Here is a 19,256-nt window from a genome sequence, read left to right as displayed (position 1 = left end):
GAACTCTTCCCTATATATATATATATATATATATATAAAGGGGAGGGCTACTGTGAGAACACCTCTTAAAATAAGAATTAAGAACTAGGAAAAATGTATGAATTTTATGTAGAACACGTATGAATTGCAAAAAATAATTTTTTGCTATCTCTGGGATTCGAACTCAGGACCATGAATTCATCGAACAAGATGATGAATTAACCGTAGATCTTGATGATTTAAGGGCTGAAAATGATTCTTATTTTATATTTTAAGAAGTGTGTGTGTCACACCCCAATTCTTGAAGGAATAAACTATAACTGGGGTACGACTAAAATCATATAAATGAACAAGGGAAGAACCTTGTGAAATTCAGATAATAGAATAAAAATGTTGGGCAATGCCCTTTGAATGAAGAAAGATAGAAATCAAGTGATACTAATCAATCAACAACATTCAAAGCCTTAGGATCACAAGTTCGGTTTCATGCTTCCGATAACCAACGTTAAATAACATCGAGCTAGAAGTTGAGAGTTTAAGCTCGATAAAAACATAATTCAGAATTTAACATAAAAGTCTTAAGTTGGAGAAACAAAAGACAAATAAAAGCTAGTGCAATAGCGGAAGACAAAATACGGAGTTGAACCCTAGCCTCAGCTCTGCCCCGTCATCACCAGCCATTAACCTGAAAACATTTGAAAGAAATTTTGGGCTAAGTACTAATGTACTTAGTGGGCTGCAACTTTTAAAGCATTTCATAATCTGAAGAACAGTTTATCCAATCTTACTGACATGACATAGAAGGTTTTAAAGAGAAATAACTTCTATGCATGTTAAAACATTTTCATATATATATATACTTAATTATTTTGCGCGCGTTTGCACACTCCATTCTGTTACTCGCTATGATCCCGGACCTCTAGCCACCGACGGATCTCTGTCTCCCGCTGACTTGAACTGAGGGCGTAACCCAGTCAAGTAAAATAAACCTCGGAAATTAATCCAGACAGGTCTATCATAACTATGCTCCGGAACACATCCAGTCGAGCACCCTTATAACGCCTCTGGTTAGTGCCCGATGGAGATCAACCCACCGAGTCATCTAACAAGTTTACACAATTCTCAAACAACGTGTTAGGTCATAAGAGAACCTCAATTGATTAACTGTACGAGCATTAAACATGGTAGAGTGCACAAAAATATTTTATTGGATAAACAGTTTATATTACACGAATATTTAGGCTCAATAGCTAAATCATACATTTGAAAAATAAGCCCACCTGTCTAGGCAAAGCCTGTCGTTTAACCTTATCTCTGAATCGGAATAGCAGTGCTAATCCTCCTGATGCTCAAAGCCTACAAGAAATCTATTCTTAATAGGTCTCCTTGAATTCTAATCTTAAGTCATGGTGAAGTGCTTAATATTCTATGATTCACTTAGCCGGGTTTTCAAAATTTAATGAATAAATAATTGAAAACATTTCTCTTGAGTTAAGAACACCAACAATATTCTTACTCATCTTTCTTTAATAATTGGAATTATAAATAAAACCAATTAAATCATAAATACTCTTTTTGCAAAATATAATGCAATTTCATGTCATGCTTAGCATATAATAAGTAATTACTTAAAATATGCTTATAATAATAGTTTAATATTATTATAAAAATTTACTCTTTGAAAATAATTAATTAAACTTAATAAGTCTAATTAATTATAATAGTGTAGCTCCTTTAAATAAAATATGCACAAATCCAATTAAATAAATACTTGGGCAGCCCATGATTTAAAATAATCAAAGGCCCAACTTAATAAAAGAAAATCGGCCCAAAATTAAGAAATAACTCAGCCCATTTAATTAAAAATCTCGGCCCAAGTACTCATAAAATCGTCCCATAACTAAATTAAATAAACTGAGCCCATTTAATTAAAAATCTCGGCCCAAGTACTCATAAAATCGTCCCATAACTAAATTAAATAAACTGAGCTCATTACTGACTTGGCCCAAAGACTCAAGCCCAACTGAAAAAAATAAATAAAAAAAATGAAAAAAAACGGCCCAACTCGGCCCAAATTCTAACAAAATTTTCAGCCCAACACTAATTAAAAACCCGGCCCAAATTTAAAGCCCAACCCCTAACCCAAACCTAAAGCCCAACACCCCCACCACCCTTTTTTCTTCCTCCCCAGCCGCACACACACACACATACTATCACATCTCACTCTCTTCTCCCTCGCTCGGCTCCCTCTTCTTCGGCTGGTAACAGCCGCCCACCGTGGAGCTCGCCGGAGGAGCAGCAGCGACGAGTTGCCGCCACCAGCTCTCTCCTCTCAAACTCCGATCCTCCCTCTGGAACTCCGGCGATAGCAGCGAGAAGCCACTACCGCCGCCGACTTCGATTCTCTCTGGATCGACGGGCAGCAGGAGCATCAAGCCACCGCCGCCGTCGTCCTCTCCTTCCCCAGCCGACAGCGTGGCCGCCCTCGCTGCCCCGAGACAGAGAGCAGCGGTTGGTCGGACCGCCTGCCACCATCCCAGAGCCGGCGCTGCTGTTGCTGTACATCTTCTCCATCGCCGGCTGCCATCCCAGCCTCTCTCCGCCGCCGCGGCTCGGCCACCAACGAAGGACCACCCACCTCATCTCCCTCTGTACCCCCCTGTTCTCTCTCCCTTGGCAACGACGGAACGCCGCTGCCTCCCTCGGTCTCTCTCTCTCGACCTTCCGGCGACTGCAGCAGCGGTAAGCCGCCTCGCCGTTCTCCCTCACTGAACTCCGGCTGCCACGACCAGCAGCTGGTCGCCGCCGCCCACCCCAAGACTCACGCACACAAGCAGCAACAACAACCAACCGATTCGACGCCTCAAACTCGAAAGCAAGCTAAATCAAGATCAAGACTCCTCTTTTCTTTCTTTCGTTTATTAACAGACTTGAAAAACTATTTAGTACTTGCTTATGCACATACATGAATGTATATATATATATAAATATATGCATATATCTGTGAGATGATGAATATGGATTTGTTTCTCTGCTTTAGGCTCAATTAGCACAGGAAGTAAACTAATTGAGTTAGAATTATAACCTTTTGATGAGGTTTCGGCTGGTGTTTGTTGTTGTATTTGTTGTTGTTTACTAAACTTCTGTGAATGGAGTTCTGTGAATGGAGTTGTACAAGAATTTCAGATGTTGCTTTATTCAAAATTTGCAAGAGAGACAAGGAAAAAATGAAAGAATTTCAAAGTTCCAAACTTACATGGGCAGTGGCGTTTTTTTTTTAGAGAGAGAGCTTGGGAGTTGCTGAAGGTTGTAAGAATTAAATTATGAAATTATGATTGCAGTTCTTACCTCTGCACTTGTTCCTTGGTATGTAGGAGAAATGGTGAGTGGAAGGGAATGAGTATTATGGCTAAAGTTTATTTTGGTGGGGGGCAAAGTATGGTGCGAAGTGTGAGTGGGGAGAGTGGAAAGTGTGAGTGGGGAGAGTGGGTGGAAATGGTGGGTAGGTGTAGATAAAAAAAATATCTTCCGGGTTGTATTATGAAAACTGTAATAATCGCTCAGTATTCGCTAAATAAATATCTCGTAAAAAAAATAAATATCTCGTGAAAAATACTTGAATGCTAAATTAAATAAATATGGAATGCATATAAATTTAATAACTAAATTTACAAATATTTTTGTAAATCATTTTTGTTGGAATTAAAAATAAATTCATTTTCTTTTATCCGGCGTGAATCAACTTAATATCTAAGTTAAAAAAAAAATTATTCTAAATTTAACTCGGAGAAACGGGGTATTACATCCCTCCCTCCTTAAAAAAATTTCGTCCCCGAAATTACATACCTTGGTAATCTAGCTGGGGATACTTGACTTTCATTGAATCTTCAAGTTCCCATGTGGCCTCTTCCATCCCGTGATGGTTCCACTTCACTTTAACAAGAACGATGTTCTTGTTACGTAAAACTTGAACCTTGCGATCAAGTATCTGGACTGGTTTTTCTTCATAACTTAAGTCCTGAGCTAGGACCACTTCATCATGCTTAATCACATGTTTTGGATCAAACACATACTTTCTTAACTGAGAGACATGAAACACATTGTGTACGTCTCCAATACTGGGCGGCAATGCCAACCTATAGGCTACAGGGCCTATCTTATCTAGGATCTCAAAAGGTCCTATAAAACGGGGTCGTAACTTGCCCCTCTTTCCAAAACGTATAACTCCCTTTGAGGGAGAAACTTTGAGGAAAACTCGATCCCCAACATTGAATTCTAACTCCGATCGACGTTTATCGGCGTAAGACTTTTGTCTATCTTGAGCTTCTTTGATTCTTTGCTTGATGTGGTCGACCTTCTCAACCATCTGTTGGACCAATTCAGGACCTAACAACTTTCTCTCGCCCACTTCATCCCAGTAAAGTGGTGATCGACATTTTCGGCCATACAAAGCCTCATATGGAGCCATTCCAATTGTTGCTTGATAACTGTTGTTATAAGCAAATTCTACAAGAGGTAACAAATCCTCCCAACTTCCACCTTTGTCTGCGACAATCGTTCGCAGCATATCTTCTAGGATCTGAATCGTTCTTTCTGACTGCCCGTCAGTCTGAGGGTGGTATGCTGTGCTGAAATTCAGCTGAGTGCCCATTGCTTCTTGTAAACTTTTCCAGAAACGCGATGTGAATCTGGTGTCACGATCTGACGTGATAGATACAGGTACACCATGAAGGCGTACTATCTCTCTGACATATAACTTTGCAAGTTTCTCCAATCCAAAAGTCATTTGAATTGGCAAAAAGTGCGCCGACTTTGATAATCGGTCCACTATGACCCAAATAGCAGTGTTTCCACGTGCCGACCTCGGTAGGCTCACTACGAAGTCCATGTTAATGTGCTCCCACTTCCACTCAGGGATAGGTAGTGGTTGCAGCATTCCATATGGCCTCTGATGCATGGCCTTCACTTGTTGACAAGCGAGACATCGCTCCACAAACAAAGCTACATCTCTTTTCATTCCTTTCCACCAGAAAATTTTCTTCAAATCCTGATACATCTTTGTGCTGCCTGGATGTGCAGTGTAAGGAGTATCATGAGCCTCGCTCATAATCTCATTCTTTAATTCTTCTTTATGTGGCACACACAATCTTTCACCAACCATAAGTGCATTATCCTTTGCTTCAGTGAATCCTTTTGTTTCATTCGTTCTTGCAGCTAGACGCATCTTCTCCAAGAACCAATCTTCTCTTTGTGCTTGCACAATTCTTTCCCTCAAATCAGGTTTAGCTATCAATGCAGCAACACAACCCGATACTGTGTCTGGAGGATGAACAATTTCTAAACTGAGTGAGGCGAAGTCACGAATAAGTTCCTTCTGCTGGGTGATGAAATACCCTAGCTTAGCCTTCGTCTTTCGACTCAGTGCGTCAGCTACTACATTCGCTTTTCCTGGATGATAACTGATGGTGCAATCGTAATCCTTTACTAATTCGAGCCATCTTCGTTGTCTCATGTTCAAATCCTTTTGTTCGAAGAAGTATTTCAAACTCTTATGATCTGTAAAGATCTCACACTTTACTCCATAGAGGTAGTGTCTCCAAATCTTCAGCGCGTGCACGACGGCTGCTAGTTCTAAATCATGAGTAGGGTACTTCAGCTCATGGGGCTTCAATTGACGAGACGCGTATGCTATCACTTTCTGATTTTGCATCAACACGCAACCCAATCCTAATTTCGAGGCATCAGTATACACCACGAATTCTTCATTCTCTTCTGGTATTGCTAACACTGGTGCAGTAGTCAGCCTAGTCTTCAGCTCCTTAAAACTTTGTTCGCACGCTTCAGACCAAACGTATTTAGTCCCCTTTTTCAAAAGCTGAGTCATTGGCCTAGCCAGTTTCGAGAATCCTTCGATGAATCTTCTGTAGTAACCTGCTAGACCGAGGAAACTCCTGATCTCATTGACATTTGATGGTGCCTTCCATTCCTTGACTGCTTCGACCTTGGCGGGGTCTACTTTGATTCCTTCAGTCGACACGATGTGACCGAGAAACATTACTTCTCTCAACCAAAACTCGCATTTGCTGAATTTAGCAAACAATTTCTCATTACGCAGGGTTTCGAGTACGATGCGCAAGTGCTCCTCGTGTTGTTCTTCAGTCTTAGAGTAGATGAGAATGTCGTCAATAAACACTAAGACAAAACTATCGAGATATTGATGGAACACTCGGTTCATCAAATCCATGAAAACGGCTGGGGCATTCGTTAATCCAAAGGGCATCACTGTGAACTCGTAATGTCCGTAACGCGTTCGAAATGCTGTCTTTGGAATGTCTTCTCTTTTCATCTTGAGTTGATGGTAACCAGATCTTAGATCAATCTTGGAAAACACACCGGCTCCTTTCAACTGATCAAACAAGTCGTCTATCCTTGGAAGAGGATATCTATTCTTTATCGTGAGCTTGTTTAATTCTCTATAATCGATACACATCCTTAGTGAACCATCTTTCTTCTTGACGAATAAGACTGGTGCTCCCCACGGTGACACGCTAGGCTGTATGAAACCTAGATCCAACAGTTCTTGTAGTTGCACTTTCAATTCTTGTAACTCTGGCGGGGCCATTCTGTATGGTGCCTTTGACACTGGTGCTGCCCCGGGTTCTAGATCAATCGTGAATTCTAGTTGTCTGTTCGGTGGCATACCGGGCAATTCTTCGGGAAAAACATCTTTGAATTCTCGCACCACTGGAACTTCTTCGATCGTTTTCTTTACTTCATGTTCTCCTGTCAAACTGACCAGAAAAGCCTGACATTCTCCCGTTCTCATTATCTTTGTGGCCTTCATCGCCGAAATCACTGGTACTCTTCCTCCCATTCTTATGCCATGAAAACTTGCCTTCTCCTTTCCAGCGGATTGGAAAGAGATCTTTCTCTCGCTACACAGTATCGTGGCACCGACTTGAGTAAGCCAGTCCATCCCTAGGATTATGTCAAACTCTATCATAGTGATGACATACAAATCTGCCTTAAATGTTTCAGCACCTATGTTCAGCTCTAAGTTCGAGATAATGTCCTTAGCAGTCAATATTCCATTACCAGGGGTGTTAACTTCTAAAGTTATCTCAGCCAATTGTGGAGCCAGTTCTAATCTCTTACAAGCAGCATGTGAAATGAAAGAGTGGGACGCTCCAGTATCAAACAAAGCTATAATCGGCACGTCGAAAGCATTAATCATACCTGCCAAGTTTCCTTGGTTTCCTGCTGCTTGATTTTGGTTAAGGGCATAGGCCCTAGCATTCTGTGGCTGTCCCCGTTGTCCTCCAGGGCCCTGATTTTGTCGCTGTTGATTTTTGGGGTTTTGCTGTTGAGGTGCTCCTCCGTTCTTCTTCGGACATACTGAAGCATAGTGCCCAGTTTCCCCACATCTATAGCATATATTCATTCCTTTCAGGCATTCCCCTGAATGAGGTCGCTGACACTTTGGGCAGAGTGGTCGTCCCATTGCTTGCGGCTGTTGATTCTGACGTTGATTCTGATTTTGGTTAGCAGCCCACGGCTTCTTTCCATTTCCATTCCCGGGGTTTCCTCCAGTTCCCTCGTTCCACTTTCTTTTTCCTTTACCACCATCTTGAGGTGGTACGAATCCAGACTGTCCCGGAGCTTTCCCTTTTTCCTTTGGTAGCAATGACTCAATGGTGAGAGCCCTGCTCAAAGTTTGTGCGTAGGTGAGACCTCCCTGGCTTGCTAGGGAGATTGATATCTCATGGCGCAGTCCATTCCTAAATTTTTCTGCACGTTTCTCATCAGTGTCCACCAGCGTCGGAGCATATCTTGATAGCTGATTGAAGGCTCTATCGTACTCAGTAACTGTCCCAGCCCTCTGCTTCAGATTCCAGAACTCATTCTGCTTCTTCTGTCTATAGCATCCCGGTATGTATTTCTCGTATAATTCAGTCTTGAAATCTTCCCAAGTGAAATTTTCCCACTGTTCCTCAGTCATTGTGCGCCTCACCGATTCCCACCAGAAGTCGGCTTCGTCCACCAGTTGGTAGGTTGCACAAGTTACTTTGTCTTCGTCATCGCAACGGATGTAGTTAAAGATACGCTCTATGGCCCTAACCCACTTTTCGGCGTCTGTTGGATCGCCCAGCCCGTCAAATGTTGGAGGTTTTTCCTTGCGAAACTTCTCTTCAGCAGTACGATTTGGTGCTACTTGTTGGATTGGCTCTTCAGGGATGAATCCCCTGCCGCGTCCACGACCACGACCACGTCCTCGTCCCCTACCGCGTCTTCTTGGTGCGTCTTCCATTCTGATTTACGAACGAAAATAACACAAAAGTGAGACTTATTCTGCATGCATGCATACATATATACATACATAGATATACTTAAGGTATATTACTTCTATAGTGTAACCCTATGAAAGGCTAACTCTATGGGGAAACTGATCTATCTGGGTGGAATACTCAAGTGAATCCTTAATCTTATCTCATTGCTTCTACGTTATAACATATCTATGTTAAACGTTTCTATCTTACCAGTCCTTACTTAAATCGATCAAGCGGGGCTATCACGACTAACATTCCCAAGAATACTCAAACAGTTGTAAGAGTTCTTATTATTCTGATCGTATAGGCAGTGAACCTAAAACGATAACATAACTTTCTCATTCGTTCATTCTCTTTGAAAACTGAAACATGTGGACATTTAATGTCACATGAAACTTTTGTATTGCCGGAAAGATTCAAAGAATCTAACTCGATCATACATCTAGTATTCGTGAAAAGCTCGATAGTCCTAAACACGACTTTACTTCATTTTATCGTTAAGGGCTCGGGTTGTCCAAAACACGATACTGACTTATCTTATCGTTAAGGGCTCGGGTTGTCCCAAACACGATACTTAGCTGGTTATATGAGTCGGAGACTCAAAATAACAATATGAAAGCAATTAGCAATTCATAACTTATAGCATATGGAAAGCGTTAAGCAATTCACATAGCATCATTTACTGAAGCGCGCACTTCTTGAAAACTCTAAAACATTTAATAACTTTGAAACTTTTAAATCGTACCTTTTTCCTGCGGCAGTGTGACGGCGAGCTGAGGTTCAACAACTTTCTTAGAAGTCTAGAGGTACTATTCTAGACTCGACATTTAAAAACTTATGGTTATCAGAAACATGAAAGAAAACTCATGCTCTGATACCATTCTGTCACACCCCAATTCTTGAAGGAATAAACTATAACTGGGGTACGACTAAAATCATATAAATGAACAAGGGAAGAACCTTGTGAAATTCAGATAATAGAATAAAAATGTTGGGCAATGCCCTTTGAATGAAGAAAGATAGAAATCAAGTGATACTAATCAATCAACAACATTCAAAGCCTTAGGATCACAAGTTCGGTTTCATGCTTCCGATAACCAACGTTAAATAACATCGAGCTAGAAGTTGAGAGTTTAAGCTCGATAAAAACATAATTCAGAATTTAACATAAAAGTCTTAAGTTGGAGAAACAAAAGACAAATAAAAGCTAGTGCAATAGCGGAAGACAAAATACGGAGTTGAACCCTAGCCTCAGCTCTGCCCCGTCATCACCAGCCATTAACCTGAAAACATTTGAAAGAAATTTTGGGCTAAGTACTAATGTACTTAGTGGGCTGCAACTTTTAAAGCATTTCATAATCTGAAGAACAGTTTATCCAATCTTACTGACATGACATAGAAGGTTTTAAAGAGAAATAACTTCTATGCATGTTAAAACATTTTCATATATATATATACTTAATTATTTTGCGCGCGTTTGCACACTCCATTCTGTTACTCGCTATGATCCCGGACCTCTAGCCACCGACGGATCTCTGTCTCCCGCTGACTTGAACTGAGGGCGTAACCCAGTCAAGTAAAATAAACCTCGGAAATTAATCCAGACAGGTCTATCATAACTATGCTCCGGAACACATCCAGTCGAGCACCCTTATAACGCCTCTGGTTAGTGCCCGATGGAGATCAACCCACCGAGTCATCTAACAAGTTTACACAATTCTCAAACAACGTGTTAGGTCATAAGAGAACCTCAATTGATTAACTGTACGAGCATTAAACATGGTAGAGTGCACAAAAATATTTTATTGGATAAACAGTTTATATTACACGAATATTTAGGCTCAATAGCTAAATCATACATTTGAAAAATAAGCCCACCTGTCTAGGCAAAGCCTGTCGTTTAACCTTATCTCTGAATCGGAATAGCAGTGCTAATCCTCCTGATGCTCAAAGCCTACAAGAAATCTATTCTTAATAGGTCTCCTTGAATTCTAATCTTAAGTCATGGTGAAGTGCTTAATATTCTATGATTCACTTAGCCGGGTTTTCAAAATTTAATGAATAAATAATTGAAAACATTTCTCTTGAGTTAAGAACACCAACAATATTCTTACTCATCTTTCTTTAATAATTGGAATTATAAATAAAACCAATTAAATCATAAATACTCTTTTTGCAAAATATAATGCAATTTCATGTCATGCTTAGCATATAATAAGTAATTACTTAAAATATGCTTATAATAATAGTTTAATATTATTATAAAAATTTACTCTTTGAAAATAATTAATTAAACTTAATAAGTCTAATTAATTATAATAGTGTAGCTCCTTTAAATAAAATATGCACAAATCCAATTAAATAAATACTTGGGCAGCCCATGATTTAAAATAATCAAAGGCCCAACTTAATAAAAGAAAATCGGCCCAAAATTAAGAAATAACTCAGCCCATTTAATTAAAAATCTCGGCCCAAGTACTCATAAAATCGTCCCATAACTAAATTAAATAAACTGAGCCCATTTAATTAAAAATCTCGGCCCAAGTACTCATAAAATCGTCCCATAACTAAATTAAATAAACTGAGCCCATTACTGACTTGGCCCAAAGACTCAAGCCCAACTGAAAAAAATAAATAAAAAAAATGAAAAAAAACGGCCCAACTCGGCCCAAATTCTAACAAAATTTTCAGCCCAACACTAATTAAAAACCCGGCCCAAATTTAAAGCCCAACCCCTAACCCAAACCTAAAGCCCAACACCCCCACCACCCTTTTTCTTCCTCCCCAGCCGCACACACACACACATACTATCACATCTCACTCTCTTCTCCCTCGCTCGGCTCCCTCTTCTTCGGCTGGTAACAGCCGCCCACCGTGGAGCTCGCCGGAGGAGCAGCAGCGACGAGTTGCCGCCACCAGCTCTCTCCTCTCAAACTCCGATCCTCCCTCTGGAACTCCGGCGATAGCAGCGAGAAGCCACTACCGCCGCCGACTTCGATTCTCTCTGGATCGACGGGCAGCAGGAGCATCAAGCCACCGCCGCCGTCGTCCTCTCCTTCCCCAGCCGACAGCGTGGCCGCCCTCGCTGCCCCGAGACAGAGAGCAGCGGTTGGTCGGACCGCCTGCCACCATCCCAGAGCCGGCGCTGCTGTTGCTGTACATCTTCTCCATCGCCGGCTGCCATCCCAGCCTCTCTCCGCCGCCGCGGCTCGGCCACCAACGAAGGACCACCCACCTCATCTCCCTCTGTACCCCCCTGTTCTCTCTCCTCCTTGGCAACGACGGAACGCCGCTGCCTCCCTCGGTCTCTCTCTCTCGACCTTCCGGCGACTGCAGCAGCGGTAAGCCGCCTCGCCGTTCTCCCTCACTGAACTCCGGCTGCCACGACCAGCAGCTGGTCGCCGCCGCCCACCCCAAGACTCACGCACACAAGCAGCAACAACAACCAACCGATTCGACGCCTCAAACTCGAAAGCAAGCTAAATCAAGATCAAGACTCCTCTTTTCTTTCTTTCGTTTATTAACAGACTTGAAAAACTATTTAGTACTTGCTTATGCACATACATGAATGTATATATATATATAAATATATGCATATATCTGTGAGATGATGAATATGGATTTGTTTCTCTGCTTTAGGCTCAATTAGCACAGGAAGTAAACTAATTGAGTTAGAATTATAACCTTTTGATGAGGTTTCGGCTGGTGTTTGTTGTTGTATTTGTTGTTGTTTACTAAACTTCTGTGAATGGAGTTCTGTGAATGGAGTTGTACAAGAATTTCAGATGTTGCTTTATTCAAAATTTGCAAGAGAGACAAGGAAAAAATGAAAGAATTTCAAAGTTCCAAACTTACATGGGCAGTGGCGTTTTTTTTTTAGAGAGAGAGCTTGGGAGTTGCTGAAGGTTGTAAGAATTAAATTATGAAATTATGATTGCAGTTCTTACCTCTGCACTTGTTCCTTGGTATGTAGGAGAAATGGTGAGTGGAAGGGAATGAGTATTATGGCTAAAGTTTATTTTGGTGGGGGGCAAAGTATGGTGCGAAGTGTGAGTGGGGAGAGTGGAAAGTGTGAGTGGGGAGAGTGGGTGGAAATGGTGGGTAGGTGTAGATAAAAAAAATATCTTCCGGGTTGTATTATGAAAACTGTAATAATCGCTCAGTATTCGCTAAATAAATATCTCGTAAAAAAAATAAATATCTCGTGAAAAATACTTGAATGCTAAATTAAATAAATATGGAATGCATATAAATTTAATAACTAAATTTACAAATATTTTTGTAAATCATTTTTGTTGGAATTAAAAATAAATTCATTTTCTTTTATCCGGCGTGAATCAACTTAATATCTAAGTTAAAAAAAAAATTATTCTAAATTTAACTCGGAGAAACGGGGTATTACAGTGTGTGTGTGTGTGCGCGCGCGCGTGTGCGTGTTTAAATAGGGTAGAGATCAATAGAGAATGCTAAATGTAGAGAGAATGGAGAATAAAATGTCGGTTCCAAATAAGTCAATAACTTTTCCGAATACGCTAAATTTTTTACTAAACAGACATTTTCGCCCCGAGTTCAAATTCTGGATGTGGCGTGTTTTATGCGTAAATATTTGTTTATGCGGTTTCTTGATTTATTTGGAATCTACATTTCATTCCCCATTCTCTATACATGTATTAGAATGATAACTATATTTTTTTCCTGAGAATACTACATCTAAAGTATAAAGTTATTGTATTCGCTTGATGGCTTAGGGATATTGTTTCCCTTGATTTGGAGTAATCAATGACTATGGTTTACCCCTAAAAAAAAAAGTTATTGTATTCGCTTTGAAATTAACTATACTTGAAAATAAATGAATTTTTCATTTCTAATAAAATTCAAATTTAAGTGTTGGATTCATTCATCGTAATAAAATATTCATGGAGAACGAAGAATTAAAAATAATTATTTGTTCTCAAAATAATTAAAATTTGCATCTAAACAAATTCTTTTATATATTTGGATATTAAATCAAATACAAATTGTTATTGATGTTGTACTTAGTTTTTACTTTTTTTTTTTTTTGGAGAGGTACTTAGTTTTTACTTAAAATAAAGTATTCCGCTCGTTTACCTGTGAATTCTTGTTTAAATTCCAAATGAGTGGTGTTACGTAGGGCTGGGAATCGGGTCGGGATCGGGTACCCGATCCCGAATAAGGCCAGAAACCAATACCCGACCCCGAACCCGATTTCTTAATCGGGTACCCTAATACCCGACTCGGGTACCCGAATCGGGTATTCGGGTACCCTAAATTACCCGATCAAAATCTCAATTTCTAAAGTCAAACTGTGAATTCGATTAAATCGGGTATTAGGGTACCCGATTTACCCTAATACCCGATTTTTAAAAAAAATTTGGAAAATATGGCCCATATGCAAATATCACCGATCAATCATAACATTCAAATGTCAATTGCTCAAAACACAACCAAAATTGTGTATACCAATTACCAAATAACATTCAATTGTCAATTGAATTTGTATATACCAAATATGTTTGTGCTCAAAACTGAGAAATTAGAAATCTGTAAAAAAAAAAAAAAAAAAAAAAGAAGAAGAAGAAGAGAAAGAAGAAGAAGAAGAAGAATACATGCGCAGTGGCCGGTGGAGGCATGGATTGCTGCTGGCTTCTGCGCGGTGCAATTTGACGGAAAACGGCGACGGGAAGTGGGAGGCGAGCGGAGGGACAGCCGAACAGGGAGGAGGCCGCTGGCGCGCCGCTGGGTGGACGGTGGACGGGCGGGCTGGGTGGTGGACGGGCGAGGCGAGGGTGGACGGGCGAGGGGCGCTGGCGCGCCGCTGGGTGGTAGGCCGCCGAGAGGTTAGGGCCGGCGGGCTGGGAAAAAAGTTTGGGAATTGGATTTGGGAGGGAATTGATTTGGGAACAGGAGGCGGGAGGGAGGATCCGAGGGTGTAGGGCTGGGAGTTTTACTTAGAATTCATATTTAATTTAATAAAATAGATTAAAATTTATTAATTAAAAAATCGGGTATTTCGGGTATACCCGATACCCGATCGGGTATACCCGATACCCGATTTTTTAACACCCTAACTACCCGAACCCGAACCCGACCCCTAATTTTTCGGGTATAGGGTACCCGATACCCGATTTTTTCGGGTCGGGTATCAGGTACCCGATTACCCGATCCCGAAATTCCCACCCCTAGTGTTACGTACACACTATTCTCGTACTTCTTAATTTAGCTTAGAAACAACAAACTATAGTGTTATCAGAATGACTGCAAAATGTACCATTAGGAGATCACACTCAATGTAGCTTCTATCTATATCTAGTGAAATTAAGTAATTGTTAGAGAGTATATGTTCCTATCTCATTTCAAACCTTCTCGACTCTTAAGATCCTATATAAACTATTCAATTAGCCTATTTATATTATGAATCAATTCCAAAGCTTTTTATATTTTTATATTTTTATAAAATTGATACCAACTTATTAAATTGAAATTTTATAAATAAAAAGGAGAAAACGTGACCAAAAAAATCCTTAAAAGAACAAGACAACAAACTAAAGGGCCTCAATAAAGTCAAACGAGAGCTCGTCTAACAAAAAATTGATACCAACTTAATTATCATATTTATAAATATAATAAAAAAAATTAATTTTAAGTGAATATATTTGAGCTTAATATTTAAAAAATAAAAAAAATAAAGAAGAATTCATAATAATAATATACTACGTACTCCCTCCGTCCACCAATTCGTGCCCTAATTTTCATTTTGGTCCGTCTATCAATCCGTGTCCTACCCATTTTTAATAACTATTTTCTTAACAAATAAATCATTTTTTCTTAAAAGTTGTGCCCCTTTCTCCACTCAACAAATAAAAAAGTATATTTTTTCTTAAAACTCGTGCCCCTTCCTCTAGGACACGAATTGGTGGATGGATTTAGTATTATGAAAAGGTAACAAAATTTAAAAATAAAAATAAAAAATAACTTAAAAATAGATTTATTAAAAAAAATGAGAGAGGATATAATTTTTGTAAAATTTTAATCTTTAAATAAATATAAATTTTACATTTTAAATAAAATATTTGCATAAAATATAGTATCAAATTAAAGCTCCAATCGTGATCTTTAATTTGATATGCATATTAAATATTTTAGAATTAATCAAATTTTATAATTTTAGAAAAAATAAAACAAAACAATTATTATCAATATTATTAATTACATAATTATCAATCAATTTTGAAATTAATTTAAAATCAAATACCCGCCAAATGAATATACGGAGTCAACTATATTCCGTTGGATTTTTTGAGATGGTGATGGAGATTTTTTTTTAATTCAGCTTTTATTATAGTTTGATAGACCAATTATCTACCACCAACCTTGAAGATGCCGAAAGTCGACTTTTGTTGTGAGCAGCCAACTTTGATTTGTTTCCATATATGCGAATTATCTGAATACTACAACAGCAACCACCCAAAATTTATATCCAATTTCTATGAGATCACCCGTTTGCTTCCAATTAAAATTAATTATAGTTTATAACGACAGATGACATGTGGGTGGTGGTGCCGATGTATGCAATGTGATTATACTCTTATAATATGTCCGCCCAAATTAACCTCACCAGATGCCATCGCTCCAACCATCATGCAGTGTGCCTCCAACTATTTTTAAAGAATAACCCTAATATTTACATCCTACACTATTGCATATCATATTGTCGTATTATTACAATAGATAATATTAGAATTATAATCATAGTGAAATTATGAGATGTCGTGCAAAAAATATAAAAGAAGTTAAACCCGAATTCCCCTTGCTATTTTTTTGTCCATTAACATCGATTTCGAAAAATCTAAAAGGAGAGTGCCTCATATTTATTTATAATTGATTTCAAATTAATTTCAATAGTAATTTTGTAAATTATGGAGAAATCAATGTTATAATCTATTTAATATTTCAAATTAATACATGAAAATCAAATTAGTTGTCTAGTAACCCCTCAACTAACAGCTGCTAATCTTTAAATTTTAAATCTTAATTCTTAATTTCTTCATTTTTTTTTATCATTTTATAGAGAAAACATATTTTTTCATTTTTATGTAATTACATTTTATATAAATTACTATATCATATATATATATATATATATATATATATATATATATATATTAAAAATTATACTCCCTCCGTCCATGAAAGAACTTCCTATGAGTGATAGGAAGTTCTTTTATGGACGTCCCAAAAAGGAAAGATAGGAAGTTCTTTCGTGGACGGATGGAGTATAATTTACATCTTAAATGAAATATTATAAAATAACTTTCCATTTGGTACATGATATATAAAAGAGAAAGTTAAAAAATCAAAATTTTGAAAACTAACGGCCAGAAACTAAGAAAAAAATCGGCTCGAGAACCATTGAACTCAATTTAACTCTTTTTTAATATTGATGCATATGCGCCTTTCACAATTGTCTTCAAACCTAACGTGAAGTTTGGTGCCCAAATACGAGCCCCGGCGGTGCAGCAGCGGGAGATGCGGCTATCAGAGAGCCCCACTGCAGATGCTTTTAGTTTTATGCAAAAGTTGTACTCTTTTCATTCCATAATAAGTGTGTGTATATATATATATATATATATATATATATATATATATATATATAGGGTGTGGTTCTAGAGAGAACTACATTATTTGTGAGAACGGGAGAACCATCAAATCTAATGCATCCATTGTAAAAATTAATGCATTTGCTGTTAAAATTAATGCACTAAATTTTTTTTAAAAAAATGCTCCCTTCAGGATTCGAACCCAGGATCTGCATTCATCCAACAAGATGATGCATCCACCGTAGATCTTGATGATCGAATGGCTGAAAATGGTTCTCCGGTCTTCTTTTATTTATGGTTCTTTCTTGAACCTCTCCCTATATATATATATATATATATATATATATATATAAGGTTGGGTTCCGGTGGATCCCTATGCTTATAATAGATCCGTAGATCCAAATCTAGACCACACATTTATGACATGTGGCGCATCAAGATGGTGACACGTGGCAAGGCATTTCAAGGCAAAATCTGGAGAGGGGTAAAATTGGAATGTAATTTTCGAAATTCAAAAAAAAAAATAGATTTTTATCAAAATAGGTATATTTTAGATGCATAAAATTTCATACGAGAATGCATGAACTTTCATATAAAAATGCATAAAGTTTCATATAAATATGCATAAGATTTCATATAAAAATAAATTTTTTTTTTTGGGGGGGGGGGGGTGGGGGTGGGGGTGGGCCAGCAATTAGAAAATCAGTTTTTGAAAAAAAAAAAAATTTGGGAGGGGGGGGTGGGGGTGGGGGGTGGGTGGGGTGGGGGGCAGGGGCAGGGGTGGGATGGCGAAACTACCAGATTTATTAAAATGAAATGCATTTTTTGTATAATTTAATGCATTTTTATGTGAAAACTTTATGCATTTTTGTTTGATTTTATATGCATGTGAAACATGCATATTTTTGGGGGGTGGTAATGGGGAGGGTTGGGGGGTGGTGTGGGCTGGATTGGGGGGTGGTATGGGGTGGGGTGGTGAAAATACCAAAACTGGAAAAAGTAAATGCATTTTTCTGTTCAAAGTTATGCATTTCATGTGAAAACTTTATGCATCTTTGTGTGAAATTATATGCATCTAAAATATATCTATTTTGAGAAAATCTAAAAAAAATATATATTTTTTTTAATTATTAAATCCGAAAATTACATTCCAATTTTACCCCTCCAGATTTTGCCTTGGAATCCTTGCCACGTGTCACCATCTTGATGCGCCACATGTCATAAATGTGTGGTCAAGATTTGGATCTAGGGATCTATTATAAGCATTGGGATCTATATGATCCCATTCCTATATATATATATATATATATATATATATATATATATATATATATATATATATATATATAGGGTGTGGTTCTAGAGAGAACTACATTATTTGTGAGAACGGGAGAACCATCAAATCTAATGCATTCACTGTAAAAATTAATGCATTCGCTGTTAAAATTAATGCACTCAAAAAAATAAAAAAAATTGCTCCCTTCAGGATTCGAACTCAGGATCTGCATTCATCCAACAAGATGATGTATCCACCGTAGATCTTGATGATCGAATGGCTGAAAATGGTTCTCCGTTCTTTTTTTATTTATGGTTCTTTCCTGAACCTCTCCCTATATATATATATATATATATATATATATATAGGGATAGCTTCAATAGAGAAGCCCCCTAAGATTAAGAACTAAGAAGAAACCTCATCCCTTGATTTACAACAATCTAACGGTTCATAAGTAATTGACTAAAATAATTTTTGGTCCCAAAATTTTTCGGTAATTCAATTATATACTAGGGAAGGATATATGAGTCATTTTAAGTTCGTTAGGATAAAGGAAAGTTTCATCAGCTCCCAATATTTTCGCAACTTACTTGTAAATGGTGTGGAATTGGGGATTTCAACGAATCTATATCTTTACATTCATAAGGAGTTTTTTTGGTTTCATAAAAAACACACACAGACAGAAACACACACAAACTCACGCACATGACACGGACAAACACAGACGCACCTCTGCCATGATTCCCCCTCCTCCGGCGCGGTTCCCCGGTGAAAGCGCCGCCTATCTGGCTACCCTCGCCTCTGCCCTGTTTTCTCCCTCACCCTTTAAAGATCATTACAGTCATGGATAAGTTCAATAAAATATGAACCAAGTTCGACGAGACTGAACACAATATCTGTTGAGTCTCCTGCACCGTGGAATTACAACGACAGTTTGGCGAACGTTGCTACATCGGCTCTGTGTTATAGTAGGGAAAGAGAGAAACAGAGGCCGTAAATCAGCCGGTTGCTACATCAGGAATTCGATGTTGGTTGCCGAAGGATGTTGCGGCCGTT

At 38.5% G+C, this 19,256-nt stretch overlaps 1 protein-coding gene across 4 annotated transcripts; it reads right to left on the bottom strand.

The window, feature by feature from the left end:
* Positions 1-399: 399 nt before the first annotated feature.
* LOC130997309 (uncharacterized) lies at positions 400-12,584 on the bottom strand. 4 transcript variants are annotated; one of them, XM_057922586.1, is made up of 5 exons: positions 12,162-12,584; positions 11,991-12,062; positions 10,185-10,260; positions 7,216-8,288; positions 400-664 (listed from the first exon to the last, which is right to left on the bottom strand). In XM_057922586.1, exons 4-5 carry the CDS (start codon positions 8,285-8,287, stop codon positions 660-662), a joined length of 1,077 nt encoding a protein of 358 aa, XP_057778569.1. In that variant the 5' UTR covers position 8,288; positions 10,185-10,260; positions 11,991-12,062; positions 12,162-12,584; the 3' UTR covers positions 400-659. The 4 variants fall into 4 exon arrangements, 2 of the variants coding, with proteins under 2 accessions (XP_057778569.1, XP_057778570.1); XM_057922587.1 differs by having other exon boundaries at positions 12,254-12,584; XR_009093041.1 differs by lacking the exons at positions 7,216-8,288; positions 10,185-10,260; positions 11,991-12,062; positions 12,162-12,584 and adding exons at positions 1,260-1,335; positions 3,065-3,136; positions 3,328-3,590.
* Between the last annotated feature and the right edge of the window lie 6,672 nt (positions 12,585-19,256).

The sequence above is a fragment of the Salvia miltiorrhiza genome, chromosome 8 (assembly GCF_028751815.1).
Source record: "Salvia miltiorrhiza cultivar Shanhuang (shh) chromosome 8, IMPLAD_Smil_shh, whole genome shotgun sequence".
Classification (NCBI taxonomy): domain Eukaryota; kingdom Viridiplantae; phylum Streptophyta; class Magnoliopsida; order Lamiales; family Lamiaceae; genus Salvia; species Salvia miltiorrhiza.
Note: the sequence above shows the minus strand (reverse complement) of the source record. Positions and strands in the feature narration are given on the sequence as shown.

Bases quoted from the DNA above. Each gene is read 5' to 3' on its own strand.
- LOC130997309 (XM_057922586.1), bottom strand. From the start codon at position 8,287: ATGGAAGACGCACCAAGAAGACGCGGTAGGGGACGAGGACGTGGTCGT.